The sequence below is a fragment of the Bombina bombina genome, chromosome 2 (assembly GCF_027579735.1).
Source record: "Bombina bombina isolate aBomBom1 chromosome 2, aBomBom1.pri, whole genome shotgun sequence".
NCBI lineage: Eukaryota > Metazoa > Chordata > Amphibia > Anura > Bombinatoridae > Bombina > Bombina bombina.
Window position 1 is genome coordinate 709,418,802 of NC_069500.1, and position 17,054 is coordinate 709,435,855.

Here is a 17,054-nt window from a genome sequence, read left to right on the forward strand (position 1 = left end):
CTTTAGAAGTAATTTGCACATCATCAGACATCATCAGGCTTGTAAAGTCATCAATTAAGGTAAAAAAAAATCTGGGTGATGACTTCAGAATGATTTGCAGATTACCTTACTGATTACCTCACAAGCATGAACAGCCAGTGAATGAGTCACCTCATTTAAATATTTTGGCCTGTGGGCATACTTCAGGATGGCTTCTGATGACTAGTTTGGACTCATCAATTACTTCAGAACAACTGCAGTAAGAGTATTCTTTTTTGACTAGGGAAGTTCATTGAATATAAATTCTCTTACATCATAGCTATTTATATCCTACAATTTCTTATAAGTAATTGTACAGCATTCAAATGCATTTTACAGTTGCTTAGAAATATTAATATACAATATATAGAATGTGTGTGATGGAATTGTTTATAAATATGCCATTGGAATGTATTATTAATTATTCTGAAACATAGATATTAAGCAAACTTTGTGAATGAGTTTTCCTGTACAACCAAATTAGGCCTAGTTTCCATTGAAATGCTAAAGTTTGAAAACTGTTGGTAAAAACATCTGTCTCCATTGTAAATAATTTTTTATGTTCCAGTTTCCAAATGTTGCAGGATAGTATGGGTACTCCAGACACGTGTGCATTTATTTGAATATTAAACTTATATTTTTATATTTAATATGTATAATAATGAGTGTAATACATATATTTTAGCCCTAACACTTTACTTCAAGTCTCAAGTCACACTAACTTTTTTAGCGCTGTTATGTGTTGCGCTCAAGCTAAAAAATTGTACTAATAATAGCAGGTTTTTTTTATAGTTTTCTACTGTAATAAAAAAAAATCTTTTTTATTATCTTGTGCAATTACTCTTAACCAGAGCATCAAACAAAATTGCCCATGGGGTCAATACCAAACTTACAAATCTGGTCTGATTTTAGCCTCCTGATCAACCTTTTTTCATCATTGATGTGATCACAATCTAAACAAGAACACAATTTTTCTCGGAAAAAACTTGGATTGAATATCTTAAAAACTTTTTCTGTACAGTGAAGCTTTGAACTTTTGCTGATATTTTAAATCCCATTATAGAAGATAAGGTGTGACCACTTTCTTTTTTGGAAATCAAAGGGACAGTCTACTTGATTTTTTTATTGTTTAAAAAGATAAATAATGCCTTCACTACCAACTCCCCAGTTTTGCACAACCAGCATTGTTATCTTAATTTACTTTATAACCTCTAAACCTCTGCCTGTTTCTAAGCCCCTGAGAGCCTCTTACTTCAGTGCATTTTAATAGCTTTTTACAGCCAGACATTTCTAGTTCATGTGTGCCTTATAGATAACATTGTGCTCATTTTTATTTATGAACCAGCACTAATTGGCTAAAATTCAAGTTTGTAAATAGCACTGAGATGAGGAAGCAGTCTGCAGACTCTTAGATTGAGGTTTTCTCAATAATAAAAAAATAATAATTGAGCAAACATGCCCAGTATATCCATTATACCCATATAAACAAATGGAATTCAGTTAGTTTAACACTTATCAGAAACAGCACTCTATCCAATTGTAAAACACACACATTTACTACATTAACACATTAATCCATTTAGTTTTTTCAGTGATTAACAACCATTATCATCTGTTAACAGCAGAGGCTCCTCCATAGGTACAGTAGGGGCAGAATCCAATTATTTGTTTGGGGAAAAAATAAATTAAAATCCCATTGTAGGTGGCAATTTTAGGTAGCACAGTCAGGTTTCTATTTTTTTTTTTTTTTAAGAAGGTGGTGAAGTTGGGTTTAGTTATAATATTAAAAAAAAATCTTATAATAAAAAAGCAAATAAATCTAGCATTTGCAAAGCTCTCTTAGACAGGGTGTTTTTGTAATCTGCCCTCTTTGAGAGAACTTTGCACATGATCCTCCTGTCCCATGATTTCTGATGTCACCCTATAAGTAAACATAGGGGCGTCTAAGCTTTCCCAGTCTTCTAAACTCCCATTGGCTGAAATCATGTGGGAGGGGAGGTTTGCAGTGCTGATGGTGCTGAGGTTCCTGTTCTAAGAAGCCAAGGAGGTGGAGTGGAGATGGATCCTGCAAGCTCTGCTGGTGTTTGGTCTTCTGCCTCTTACAAACATCTGCCAATGACTCCACCAGACTGAACAGACTCACCGTCACAACAAGCTCTAGACTGCCTCAGACATGCTCTGCTTCAGTTTAGCCTCCATGCTCGGCTTGCTCAACCACTTGGTGAATTTCCTAATTTCTGACATGTTTAGTTTTTAAACATGTCTTAAATGAGGAAATCCATCAAGAGGCTGATCAAGCTGGGCACAGTGGCTGAACAGAGGCATAGCATGTCTGAGATAGTCAGGAGCTCTGTTGTTATGATGGTGAGTCTGCTCAGCCTGGTAGAGCCATGGGCAGATGTCACGTTTGTGAGGCAACACCTCTGGTCTGTCACACTAGCTTCCCTCGTGTACTATGGCCCCTTCTTCCCGCCTCAGTCTGTGGCAGCTGCTGTAGCCTGTGTCACACTGATCTAGAGTCTGTTATGGTTACCAACGACCTACTTACAGCAAAATCCAAAGGCCACTTCTCTCTGCTTATCCTCCTTGATCTGTCTGCAGCCTTTGATACTGTCGACCACTCTCTTTTGCTCCAAACCCTCCAATCCTTCAGCATTTGCAACACAGCTCTCTCATTGTTCTCTTCCTATCTGTCTAACAGTACCTTTAGTGTAGCCATCCTCTGCCCCGTTACCACTTTCTGTTGGGTACCACAAGGCTCTGTCCTTGGTCCCCTTCTCTTCTCAATCTACACATCATCTTTAGGTTCCTTAATAAAGTCCCTTGGGTTTCAATACCATTTATATGCTGATGACACTCAAATCTACCTCTCTGCACCAGACCTATCTTCTTCCTTGCAAACCCGTGTCACTAACTGTCTTTCTCATATCTAATCTTGGATGTCCTCTCACTACCTTAAGCTAAATCTCTCCAAAACTGAGCTCCTTATTTTCCCCCCTTCTTCAATAATCTCCACCCCCAACTTCTCTATAACTATCGCTAACTCCATCATTACCCCCACCCCACATGCTTGATTTCTTGGGGTCACACTTGACTCAGATCTTTCTTTCACTCCTCACATTCAATCCTTGGCTAAAGTCTGCCGCTTCAACCTTAAAAACCTCTATAAAATTTGACATTTCCTTTCACAAGACACAACTAAGATTCTAATCCACTCTCTCATGCTTTCCCACGTCAATTACTGCAACTCCATCCTCTCTGGTATCCCTAGCTGCCGCCTAGCTCCTTTACAATCCATAATGAATACATCTGACAGGCTCATCTTCCTTACATGTCACTCTTCATCTGCTGCACCTCTCTGCCAATCCCTTCACTGACTTCCTCTTGCCTCCAGGCTTAAACACAAAATTCTCACTCTGACATACAAAGCCCTCAACTGCACTGCTCCCCGATACATCTCAGACCTTGTCTCCAGATACTCTCCCTCCTGACCCCTTTGCTATGCGCACAATCTCCTCCTCTCCTCCTCTCTTGTTACCTCCTCACATTCCCGTTTACAAGACTTCTCCAGACTGGCTACCATCTTGTGGAACTCTCTGCCTCGCTCCACAAGACTCTCCCCTAGTTTTGAAAGCTTCAAGCGCTTCCTAAAGACTGTACTATTTAGGGATGCATACAACCTACACTAACCTTTTTCTAACTCAACTGCTATCCCCTTGAACCCCATAGCATGTAAGCTTATGAGCCCAGCTGTTTCCAGATAACCCACATAAGAGCCGATTACAACAGTACAACTCTCGGCAGGGACCTCTACCCATTTGACCCCCTAAAATGTTACCTTGTATACAGCCTATGTTTATAGCGCTGCAGAATCTGTTGGCACTCTACAAATACCTGATAATAATAATAATAAAAAAAAGGTAAGGTAAGGTGGAAGGATAAGCTGAACCACAATTGTGTTATGGTGAACAGTGTTGCTGTGCTTTTGGGTCATTGCTATAGTACAGCAGAGAATCAGGTGCTGGAGATAGCTGGTTGGGAAGGCAGACAGTTTTCATGTGGCTCTGTATCATTACTAGAATTATGCAGAGCATCTGATGTTCAGGAAGATGCAGTGAAGTGGGACCAGTGGTCTGACAGAGGAATTCTGGCAAACATTAGCATCACCTCAGATTTGTTACTCTGGCAATTTGGTCCTCTTATCATTCACCATTCCCTCTAGGGTAAGGTCTTACTTCTATTGTGGTCAGGAGGAAATATACATCCTGGTTAAGGGTCTTATGGGTTTGGATGTATCTAAAATAGCGTAATTATAAAATATATTTAAGAGGAACAATAGAACATATTCACTTGTTCCTCAGTCTGATTTTTTTTTTATTTAAAAAAAATACATTTTCAATAAGATGGACTTTGTAACCAACAACACTATACAGCAGCATATCAGTTACAAAGTCCATCTGAGGGCGGAGCTTTATTTTAAGGGGTGGGGTCTAGCACCCCACCATGTTTAAAATTAATCAGCTAACACTGGCTGTTAAACTGAGCCATCCTATACTATAAAAGGCCAAGTGTGTTTGTCCGAAGCTGTCATGCGCAGTAGAGACAGCACGCGGACAAACACACTGGCCTAAGTCCCTACCTGTTCTGCCGACTGCGCCGAGCAGAAGTGGGCGTGGCCGATCGTGAAGGGGGCGGGGCCTAACGCGAAAGCCCGTGAAAGGGGCGGAGCCTAGCGTGAAGGCCCGTGAAGGGCCGTGGAGAGAGCTCAAGAGAGGGTGGAGGGATGTGGGGAGAGGGGGGGAGATGTGCAGTGAGGGGGGAGATGTGGAGAGATGTGGGAGATGTGGAGTGAGGGGGGAGATGTGGAGAGAGGGGTGAGATGTGGAGAGAGGGGAGAGATGTGGGGAGATGTGGAGAGAGGGGGGAGATGTGGAGAGATGTGGGGAGAGGGGGGAGATGTGGAGTGAGGGGGGAGATGTGGAGAGAGGGGGGAGATGTGGGGAGAGGGGGGAGATGTGGAGTGAGGGGGGAGATGTGGAGTGAGGGGGGAGATGTGGAGTGAGGGGGGAGATGTGGAGAGAGGGGGGAGATGTGGAGAGGGGGGGAGATGTGGAGAGAGGGGGGAGATGTGGATAGAGGGGAGCGATGTGGGGATATGTGGAGAGAGGGGGGAGATGGGGAGAGATGTGGGGAGAGGGGGAAGGTGGGGAGAGAGAGAGGGGAGAGAGAGATGGGAAAGAGAGAGGGAGAGAGAGAGACAGAGAGAGAGGGGGGAGAGGGAGAGAGAAAGAGAGGAGAGAGAGAGAGAGAGAGAGGGGGGGAGAGGGAGAGAGAGAAGGGGGGAGGGGAGAGAGAGGAGAGACACAGAGAGAGGGGAGAGAGAGAGAGGGGGGGAGAGAGATAGAGGGGCAAGAGAGAGAGAGAGGAGAGACAGAGGGGGAGAGAGAGAGAGAGAGAGAGAGGGGGGGGAGAAAGAGAGAGAGGGGAGAGAGAGAGGGGGAGAGAGAGAGAGGGGAGAGAGAGGGGGAGAGAGAGAGAGAGAGAGAGAGAGAGAGAGGGGAGGGAGAGAGGGGAGAGAGAGAGAGGGGGGAGAGAGAGAGGGGGGAGAGAGAGAGAGAGAGGGGGGAGAGAGAGAGAGATAGAGGGGAGAGAGAGAGGGGAGAGAGAAAGAGAGAGGCGAGAGAGAGAGGAGGCGAGAGAGAGATAGAGGGGAGAGAGAGAGAGAGAGGGGTGAGATAGAGAGGGGGGAGAGAGAGAGGGGAGAGAGAGAGAAAGGGGGGAGAGAGAGAAAGAGAGAGAGGGGGGAGAGAGAGAGGGGAGCGAGAGAGAGAGGGGGAGATGGAGAGAGAAAGGGGGAGAGAGTGCAAAAGAGAGGGGGAGAGAGAAAGCAAAAGAGAGTGGGAGGGAGAGAACGCCAGGGGTGGGACCACTGTAATGCAAAAAATGGCCCGTGTGAACGGGCTTTAGGACTAGTAATGAATAAATGAAGATAAAATATCATGGGAGTTATCAACCTTGGTTGTGTTTGATTCTGAAATGTAATGTGTGGATCATTTTTATATAAAGAATAAATATCAGAGGACCCTGTTTTTATGTGAAATGAGAATTTTGAAGATATTGGATCCAACACCATTATCTTTCATTGGGTATAAACTAAATATACTTAGTTTACAGTATTAATTTGTATATAATTTAATGTATATAAGTTTGTTACATTAATACTTTAGGCATAACAGGTATAAAAATTAATTCCAGGCTTGTTACATAAATTTCAAAATTAAAATTGATTAAAGCAGTTTCTTACCTGTAGCATACTAATATATGAAATACATATGACACAGAAAAAAACACTGATAAGAAAGTAGTGAAAAATGAAACTCCTAAGAAGGAAAAAAAAACATTTTAAATATAAGAATCGTAAGGATTAAACATTAGTAATCAAAACAAAGCACATACATTTGAAGAAATACTGTTACATTTAAATTATTATTTTTCATTTAAATATCATTAAAGGGATATGAAACTCAATGTTTTCTCTTTCATGATTCAAGTAGAGCGTCTAATGTTAAAGGGACAGTCAAGTCCAAAAAAAACTTTCATGATTCAAATAGAGCATATAATTTTAAACAACTTTCCAATATACTTTTATCACCAATTTGGCTTTGTTCTATTGGTATTCTTAGTTGAAAGCTAAGCCTAGGAGATTCATATGCTAACTTCTTAGACCTTGAAAGCCGCCTCTAATCTAAATGCATTTTGACAGTTTTTCACCACTAGAGGGCGTTAGTTCATTTGTTTCATATAGATAACATTGAGCTCATGCGCGTAAATTTACTGAGGAGTGAGCACTGATTGCCTAAAATGCAAGTCTGTCAAAAGAACTGAAATAAGGGCGCAGTCTGCAGAGGCTTAGATACAAGATAATTACAGAGGTAAAATGTGTATTATAACTGTTGGTTATGCAAAACTGGGGTATGGGTATTTAAGGGAATACCTATCTTTTAAAACAACAAAGATTCTGTTGTTGACTGTCCCTTTAAGCAACTTTCTAATTTACTCCTATTATCATATTTTCTTCGTTCTCTTGGTATATTTATTTGAAAATGCAGGAATGTAAGCTTAGAAGCTGGACCATTTTTGGTTCAGACCCTGGGTAGCGCTTGCTGATTGTTGGCTACATTTACATACAGAATATGTTTAAATGAAACCTGCACTAAGCACTGCATTTTAAATATTATTTATTATGTTCTACTTATTACAATATCATTGAGAAAATGTTTTTTATGCTAACATTATTTTACTACCTGCGCAAGAGGGGAAAAAATGTGTTAGTGCACTAGTCTGCTTTTAAAGGGACATAAGTGAACAAAGAAAATGATTATTGCACTTTGCTTGCCCATAACAATGTGTTTTACTCATGAACAGGTGTTAATTATATAGTTAAAGGGACACTGAACCCAAATTTTTTCTTTTGTGATTCAGATAGAGCATGAAATTTTAGGCAACTTTCTAATTTACTCCTATTATCAAATTTTCTTTATCCTCTTGGTATCTTTATTTGAAATGCAAGAATGTAAGTTTAGATGCCGGCCCATTTTTGTTGAAAAACCTAGGTTGTCCTTGCTGATTGGTGGATAAATTCATCCACCAATCAGAAACTGCTGTCCAGAGTCTGAACCAAGAAAAAAGTTTAGATGCCTTCCTTTTCAATTAAAGATAGCAAGAGAATGAAGAAACATTGATAATAGGAGTAAATTAGAAAGTTGCTTAAAATTGCATGCTCTATCTGAATCATAAAAGAAAAAATTTGGGTTCAGTGTCCCTTTAAAGTCATCTGCGGAGCAAGCAGCAGTGCACTAATAGGAGCTAGCTGAACACACAGGGTGAGCCAATGACAAGAGGCATATATGTACAGACACAAATCAGCAGCTAGCCCACAGTACTACATTCTGCACCTAAGACTACCTAGGTAAGGTTTTCAAAAAAGGATACCAATGAAACAAAACAAATGAGATAAAAGAAGTACATCGGAAAGCTGTTTAAAACTGCATTCTCTATCTGAATCATGAAAGTTTAATTCTGGCTTTACTGTCCCTTTATAGGAATAGTTTAGTCAAAATTAAACTTTCATTATTCAGATAGAACATTCAATTTTAACCAACTTTCTAATGTACTCCTATTTTCCATTTTTCTTTGTTCTATTGTTATCTTTATTTGAATTTATACTTATTAGCCGGCCCATTTTTGTTTCAGCACCTGGATAGCGCTTGCTGATTGGTTGGCTACATTAAGACACCAATCAGAAAGTGCTACCCAGGTTCTGAACCAAGAATGGGCCGGCTCCTATGCTTACATTCATGCTTTATCAAATAAAGATAGCAAGAAAACAAAGAAAAAATGATAATAGGAGTAAATTCGAAAGTTGCTTAAAATTGCATGCTCTATCTGAATCATGAAAGTTTAATTTTGACTAAACTATTCCTTTAGGCTACCATTTTGTTAATAGTGGCTTCATTATGTAGGTCAGTCAAAATATAGCTCAAGATATTTAACCAGATTCACATATGTGTTTTATAAATGTGTTTTACATGTGAGAGGGATATTAAACGTTAAAGGGACATAAAACAAGTTGTGATAGAGACAAAATAATATAATATGTACTTTAATTAGTTTACCTGCAAATTTTATACTGCAGTGCCTCACCATTAAAGGGCCACTGAACCCAAATTTTTTCTTCCGTGATTCAGATAGAGCATGCGATTTTAAGCAACTTTCTAATTTACTCCTATTATCATTTTTTCTTCGTCCTCTTGCTATATTTATTTAAAAAAGAAGGCATCTAGGCTTTTTTGGTTCAGACACTGGACAGCACTTTTTTATTGGTGGGTGAATTTATCCACCAATCAGCAAGAACAACCCAGGTTGTTCACCAAAAATGGGCCGGCATCTAAACTTACATTCTTGCATTTCAAATAAAGATACCAAGAGAATGAAGAAAATTTGATAATAGGAGTAAATTAGAAAGTTGCTTAAAATGTCATGCTCTATCTGAATCACAATAGAAAAAAATTGGGTTCAGTGTCCCATAACTTTTCTTTTTAGTTTCTGAATTGTAAAAGCTCTAACTCCCCCCACACATTTCCTTCTATGGCTGTATCTATATCTATTGTTATTTTGGTAGAATGTAAAAATGCATAGGTATTATCTGCTGGAGCATGCCTAGAAGCTGTGAACTCAGTGCCTGTGTCTAACACTGATAAGGGGGGTGGAGTTGGCTTCTCCAGGCAGCTTAGCTATGTAATTAATTTTGCTTATTTTTGAAAATTATTTTAAAATACTTGCCAGTAATTTTTAAACATTTTTTTATGCAAACTATTTTTAATTAATGAGCCCTTTTAGGATATGCACAGATCTCAACCTGTTTTATGTTCCTTTAAAGGGACACTGAACCCAATTTTTTTCTATTGTGATTCAGATAGAGCATGCAATTTTAAGCAACTTTCTAATTTACTCCTATTATCAAATTATTTTCATTCTCGTGGTATCTTTATTTGAAATGCAATCATGTAAGCTTAGATGCCAGCCCATTTTTGGTGAACACACTGTGTTGTTCTTGCTGATTGGTGGGTAAATTCACCTACCAATAAACAAGTGCTTTCCATGGTTCTAAACCAAAAAAATAGCTTAGATGCCTTCTTTTTCAAGTAAAGAAAGCAAGAGAACGAAAAAAACTGATAATAGGAGTAAATTAGAAAGTTGTTTAAAATTGCATGCTCTATCTGAATCAAGAAAGAAACAAATTGGGTTCAGTGTCCCTTTAAAGGCCAGATTACAAATGGCACGCCATAATTTGTTTTTCATTTGAGTGCAAACACCATGAAAAGTAAGCTTTTAACACGTGAAGGTTAGCGCGTGTATTACAAGATAAAAGTTAATTGTTTGTGCTTGAAAAGCTGGACTTCGGATATCGTGACCCCATAGACTATCGTTCGTGCTCTAACCCGACACTGCATTAGACCAATTACGCTAAACCCAAAGGTAGTTATGTATATTGTCACATATTTTAAAATAAATATTTCTATATATATGATTATTTTTTGTAAAATATATATTTATACCTATATATCAATATGAATATATACAGGTATAGATATATACATATATATAAATATCTATTTAAAAATACAAGAACATTTTATTCTAAGTGAAGAACATTGGAATGTAAAATATTTACAATAAAAACACTATAGCACATTATTAAATATTAAAAATTATTAAAAATGATTTTTCAAGTTTTCAGGTATTTGAGTGGAAAGGGCTCCAAAGTGTATATATTTATTAACCCTTATGAAAAAACTTTTTATTATCTATATGAATACTTTTTTTAATCAGAAACTGTATTTATGAGTGTAACACTTTATTTTAATGTACCTATGTTGTGTTTGGGGCCATTTTGTTATACCCATACCCTTTACACAGGGTCTTCAGTCACGCTAACCAGAAGAGCGCTTGAACAAATGTGTTTACTTTCAAATTTTATGGGTGTAAGTTAGCATTTTTGCAATATTGCTTATAATAACTAGTGCTAACAACAGCTTGCGCTTGTAATCTGGCCCTAAAAAAAAGCTAAACATAATTATGTATGTATTATAGTATGAGAATAGTAACTAGATCTATTTTATATTCCACAAAGCCTTGTTTGCACACTGTTTATTGCTGGTTTTATATATGTACCCAATTGTCCTTAGCAGAAGTGATAAAGGGAAAACCAAGGTTACAACATGGTGGCACCCATTACTTTACAGAAACTTTTACACATTTATCTTCACTATATATACAGTATATTGCAAAGTAAACCCCATTCTGTAGAGTGATAAAATACAGTTTTGCGTGATTTGAAGCAATGTATAAGTTTTCCATTTGTTTAACGTGAAACTCTTATGTTAACAATGGGAAACACAGTTTTACTATACTTGTGCTTGAGTGAAAAAAATCTTTACTCTCAACCTGTAAATGAGCCCATAGATGCTCATGTTATACTTCCAGTATCAATTTCACTCAAGCACAAGTACTGCTACATATCCATTGCAAAATAGAGCTCCACTTGTAATTCAGATCTATGTGTTTTATGTTTTTAAATTATATAGGCCAAGATTAGAAGAGCAGTGTAAAATTATTAGCAATGCTCTGTGCTAACACTTCTCAATTTAGTTGAAATAATCTTTATTGTCAAAAAGGAAGACAAGAGACATATCTAATACATCATGCCCCTAGTTCAGATTTTTTTCTTTTATAATTCAGATAGAACATACAATTTTAAACAACGTTCCAAATTACGTCCATTATCAAATTTTCTTCATTTTGTTGTTATCCTTTGTTGAAAATGAGGGATGTAAGCTCAAAAGTGTGCACGTGTCTGCAGCACTATATGGCAACAGTTTTGCATAATGTTACACATTAGCAAGAGCACTAGATGGCAGCACTATTTCCTGTCATGTAGAGCTTCAGGCATGTGCACGCTACCTACCTAGGTATCTCTTAAACAAAGAATAACATGAGAACAATGCAAATTTGATAATAGAAGTAAATCGGAAACTTTTTTTAAATTGTATTCTCTATCGGAATAACGAAAAACAAATTTTGGGTTTAATGTCCCTTTAAATCAATAGTACTTGTATTTTGGTGCTCATATTACTGGTTCAAAGTAAAATGTTATCACTTGATCTAACAGCAGCCGCGCTAAATCCCTCATCTAATAGACTTCTATGGGACGTGCTACAAAACTCAGGTCTTTCGCTTATGCTCTTTCCCGAAGATATGCTAATAAAGTGTGTTAACAGTGATTTAAAGGATTTAAAGTGGTATGGAGAATAACAAGGTGTTTGACTAGGAGGTGCTCAAAGGTGTGCATGCATGTGTGTGCATACATATACAGTATATATATATATATATATATATATATATATATATACATACTTACATACATACATATATATATATACAGTATATATATATATACATACATATATATGTATATATGTGTGTGTGTATTTGTATGTATGTATATATGTGTATCTATGTATATATGTGTATGTACATCTGTATGTATGAAGGTAGATTTGTCACCTGGGCCATAATGTAATAATCCAAATACTGTAATTTAATTAGGCAATGAAAATCAATAAACATATTATCTTGCTCTTACCTCTAAAAGATTCGTTTAATTCCTGTATCCAAATGGTGTCATTAAAACCCTCTGTTTGGGATAAATTATCCTCTAAGTTTTGTAACAATATTGAAATCCATATAAAAACATTAAGCTCTAGAGTAACAAACTAAGAAAAACACAGACAGAAAATACTAATCAGTATTCAAATACATCAAATTCTTTTGCAATATGAAATGCACTCATAGGACATCATGAAAAACAAACATAAAAACAAAATGTTGACTTTTTGGGGCCGATTTATAAAATGCCGGACGGACATGATTCACTGCAGCGAATCATATCCACCCGGTATCGCTAAATGTTGACTGCATACGCTGTCGGCATTTAACATTGCACAAGCATTTCTAGTGAACTGCTTGTGCAATGCCGCCCCCTGCACATTTGCGGCCAATCGGCCACTAGCAGGGGGTGTCAGTCATCCTGATCGTATCTTACGACCGCTGCTTCTTAACTCTTGTTTCCGGCGATCCGGAAACATGGGGGGTAGATTGCAGCATCCGCTGCTTGGTAAATCTACCCCTTTGTGTCTTTATATGTTTTGCTAAACTTTTGCAAATCTGCATATCAGAAGGTTTCATAAACACCTTTTAATGACAAGACTTTTCTGTACTCTCGCATAAATATATGGTTTGTTTGTTTTATTAAGGTCTTATCGTTATCTGAAGGCCTCAGTCCAGACTTATTATTGGAGTAGGCAAAGCATATAACTGTAATTTTTAGTACACAACTGCATTGTTTTTCTGTCTTATCACCACTGCTGACAGCAGGGATAGATTTAGAAGTCTGCAGTGTAGTCCCAGTTCTCAGAAGTGTAAACCCCACAATTTTCAAATATAAATTACATAAAAACGGGGCAATAATAATTAAATTGCATTTATTTTTTATTATATATAATTCTTTATTTTTTTTTAAAATCAGAATCTCAAAGTGTTTCATGACCCTTTAAAGTGATGGTAAACTTTAGCTAATCAAATGCCATATATGTAATGTTTGCCAGCAAAAAAGTATATGTGTAGCTTTTTCTTTTTTTAAATCTGTCTGTGAAAAGGGTTAAATTTGTGCCTATAGTAATGCTTTTATTACAATGTTATGCCGGCCCACTGGAATGAGGTCCTTTTTTTGACAATTCTAATGAACACCAATCAGTGTGTGTGTCATATGACACACTTGAAGTCCAGCCCTTTGAAAGCCCTTAGGAAGCCTATGTAAAGAGTGGGTGGGACTGCTCTCTATGTCACAGCCCAGCCAAAAGACGAAATGAAAGGGGGTAGAGGAACAGAAGATATCAAGTACAATTATAAATCTTTTTATAAACTATATATACACTTTAAAAAAAATAATTATGCGGTTTTGCTTGTACACAAATATATTTTATATTGCAACATTCTTAAAGTCTGAAATTTACCATCACTTTAAGGACCATTTTAAGTATTTAATGGACTGTGGACTGCATCTAACTCATATACTTGGCATGTGGCAGTCAAATTACTCCTTGAACACCTTTTTTCCCCATTATCACAAAATGCCAAATGGCTTAATTTACATCCAAAAATATGTAATAAATGAGCACATGCTTGGTAGATTAAAGATGGAGCATTTCCCCTGTGATATTACCCCCATCCCCACCTCTGCAGTACCTTCCCTCTAGCCACTAAAATACCCTTTATAAATTTACCACAATAGGCTTACCAAAGAAAATTTTATGGTCAGTTTAGTAATCAGCTCCAATAAAAGCGGGAATGTTTTGGGGGATGTATTGGAGACAATTAGTGTGATGGCAAACTAAATTAAGGTTATGACATTAGCCTCAACCCTTAAGATTTAGATTTTGGGACTAGAAAATGGCCTCAATATATATCCTAAAGGTATTGATAATACAATGGGGCCAATTTATTATCGGTGTGACCGACATGATCCGCTCAGCGGATCATGTTCGACAGACATTGATAAATGCAGACAGCATATGCTGTTGGCATTTATCATTGCACAAGCAGTTCTTGTGAACTGCTTGTGCAATGCCGCCCCGTACAGATTTGCAACCAATTGGCTGCTAGCAGGGGTGTCAATCAGCCTGATCGGATCGGGAGGATTGATGTCCGCAGCCTCAGAGCAGACGGACCAGTTACGGAGCAGCGGTCTTAAGACTGCTGCTTCATAACTGCTGTTTCCGGCGAGCCAGAAGGCTCGCACGGAAACAGGGGCATCAAGCTCCATTCAGACTTGATAATTCGACCCCAATAAATGTTTTATTTTAAGGACTGAAAATTAAAACATAAACAATAGACTTGGATTTTGTAATATTTATTTTTTAGAATTAAACCATCCCATGATTACAGCCTGAAAGACGGTTAGGAGGGACTTTAATTGTTTTATATTTGTTATTATGTGCTTCCCCTTCCCCGTTTTAAATGGAGTGAAACCTAAATGTCTATTTGTGTGCTGGAGATTAGTTTTTTAGCTTTGAGATGGCTGGCATATGAAAGAAGTAGGCACTTCATTACCGTCAATAGAAAGTCTCCTGCATTTCACATCTGGGCAGCTCTTTCAGGTTGCCATCCCCTTTCACTGAATACTAGACATGTTCACAGATAGAATTTTTTTTTTTTTGTGTGTCTGATATTCATTGAAGGGGTTGTTTGGAATTTGTCTGTTAAAAATGATTTTTCTTTGAGGATCATCTTCAGGGCAGCAGAGAAGAAGCTGGACATTACACTTAAATAAAGTTAAAGTAGTTGTTAGTGCTACTGCTACAAGCCAGCAGCTTTTATTTTTTATAGGGTATGAATTGACCAAGAACAAAAGTGAAGCTTACGAGTCTGACACAGGAATCAATCAACTGACAAGGACACTGCTAAATCATCACTGAATAGTTAATATTTTAATTTTTGAACCCTTTCCCACCTCAACAGTGTTATTGTACTTTTTAAAGCCTTTTTCACTTGCAGAAAACCCTTTCATGCTTTCAGAGAAACCATTTAACCCGGACAAGTGGATCAACTAATTCATTTTCTTGCATTTGTTTTTTTTTATGTAAAGGAGCCTTTATTTATAATTGTCAAGCAAATGCAACACATATTGAATAATTTGTCTATGGAATACGTTGAAACAAGCAACATTAGGGGGAGTCTTTCACTAAATGTAGCCAACAATCAGCAAGCGTTATTCCCACGCTTCCGGACTAGAGTCTCGAATGCCCTCAGCACTAACCAATCCTGTGCAACACAGGATTCTACTGTGGTCTCATGGGGACGCAAATCCTCTATGCTTTTCCCTCTGTTATGGAGGAACTTTGTCAAAAGTAGCGTGGGAACAACGGCTTTAAACGCTGAGGCCTCGCTTCCATTGAGTCGTTAAAAATGGAGCCGTAAGCTACCGAAGCAGCCGACAGCTAAAAGTAATTTACGGCTGCATTTTAGTACCAGGTTTCCATTGAAAAGATTAGCGTGTTGCGCGCAGTTGCTCTTTTCGTGTAGCTGTAAGTTAACGTTGTGTTAACGCTTCCATCTGACGTCGGATTTCTTGAAAATCAATTAGTTGCTAAGGTAACCCGACCTTACGCTATAGAATTTACGTTTAACGTCCGTGCTTCTTACCTGTGATCGCCTCTCAAGAAAAATAAAAAAACACTTATCCATATTTTTAATAATCAAATACTATTTTCTAATATAATTATATTTAACACTTCATAAATATAAGTAATATTTATTGCTGCCCTAGGCATAGGTCTAGTTTGCATTCTGTAGATATGTTCTTGCATATATTATTATATTTAAATATATACTGATATTTCTATTAGAATATAAGTTCAACTATTTCTATACATGAGACAACAATAAATATTACTTATAACAATTTATTTCTACATTAAAACACTTGCATTATATGCAAGTTTTATCATTTCAATAGAAAATAGGTCTCAAAAAGCACAATTTTCCTCTTTTACACCTAGTTGAGCTGGGGGTAATATTTCTCAATGTATCGACAGCCTCCGACAGTGTATTAACGGTTAGCGCTTTCAATGGAAACCTGGTATAATTTATCGATTAACGGCTTCTATTACTTTCTATGGGACGCGAAAATCTTTTCGGCAGCCGAAGTCCGGCAGCCGATATTGAGGTATAACGCGCCATTGGAAACAGTAGTTAAACGCTATTGCTTTCGACAGCATATTTATCGGTTTGCGAGTGCACGCAAACTGAATTACGACTCAATGGAAGCGAGGCCTGAATCGGATAATTGAAGACAATGCAAGGCTGGAAGCTAAGTGCTTTTTACTGGGACTTTTTTATGAAGATGTTTGTTTTAAAGTTTTATCTTGTGAGTAGCTGCCATAAAGTGTGGGGCTATAATAAATATTGTGTAACTGCATTTGATACGGTTTTGCGCATCTTTATCCTTTCTGTCATGAAAGTAAAAATGCACATGGGTGTCAAAGGGACAGTATACTATAAAATTGTTTTTCCCTGAATGTGTTTCTAATTACTTTTTTTTATCAGCTGCAGAGTATAAAATGTATGAAATTTGTTTTTTAAGGCTTATTTGTGTATATGAATTAGCTGATTTTGTGTTTTGAAGCCACAACCTAATAAAATGGGTTGAGCTTGTAGATATAATCAGATTTCATTACTTTATCACATTGTGTACATATACCTGCTTTTTTTTTTATCTTATATCTGTCCATAAACCAATCACCAATACTTGGAGAGAACAAAGGAAAATTAACATTTTATTACCTTATCTCCTCTATAACCCACCGGGAGTGTAATTTCTTCTACTGACTATGTTAACAAAGCTTGGCCTTGAGGCC

The 17,054-nt window shown here is 37.5% G+C and overlaps 1 protein-coding gene across 1 annotated transcript in view; it reads right to left on the bottom strand.

The window, feature by feature from the left end:
• LOC128649438 (stimulated by retinoic acid gene 6 protein-like) overlaps nucleotides 1-17,054 on the bottom strand; it is a 154,445-nt gene that overhangs the window by 53,082 nt on the left and 84,309 nt on the right. Inside the window, exons 10-11 of the mRNA XM_053702706.1 lie at nucleotides 12,224-12,353; nucleotides 6,323-6,398 (exon numbers count right to left, since the gene is read on the bottom strand). Coding sequence (XP_053558681.1) covers nucleotides 6,323-6,398; nucleotides 12,224-12,353 — 206 coding nt within the window. The remainder of the gene's footprint in view (nucleotides 1-6,322; nucleotides 6,399-12,223; nucleotides 12,354-17,054) is intronic.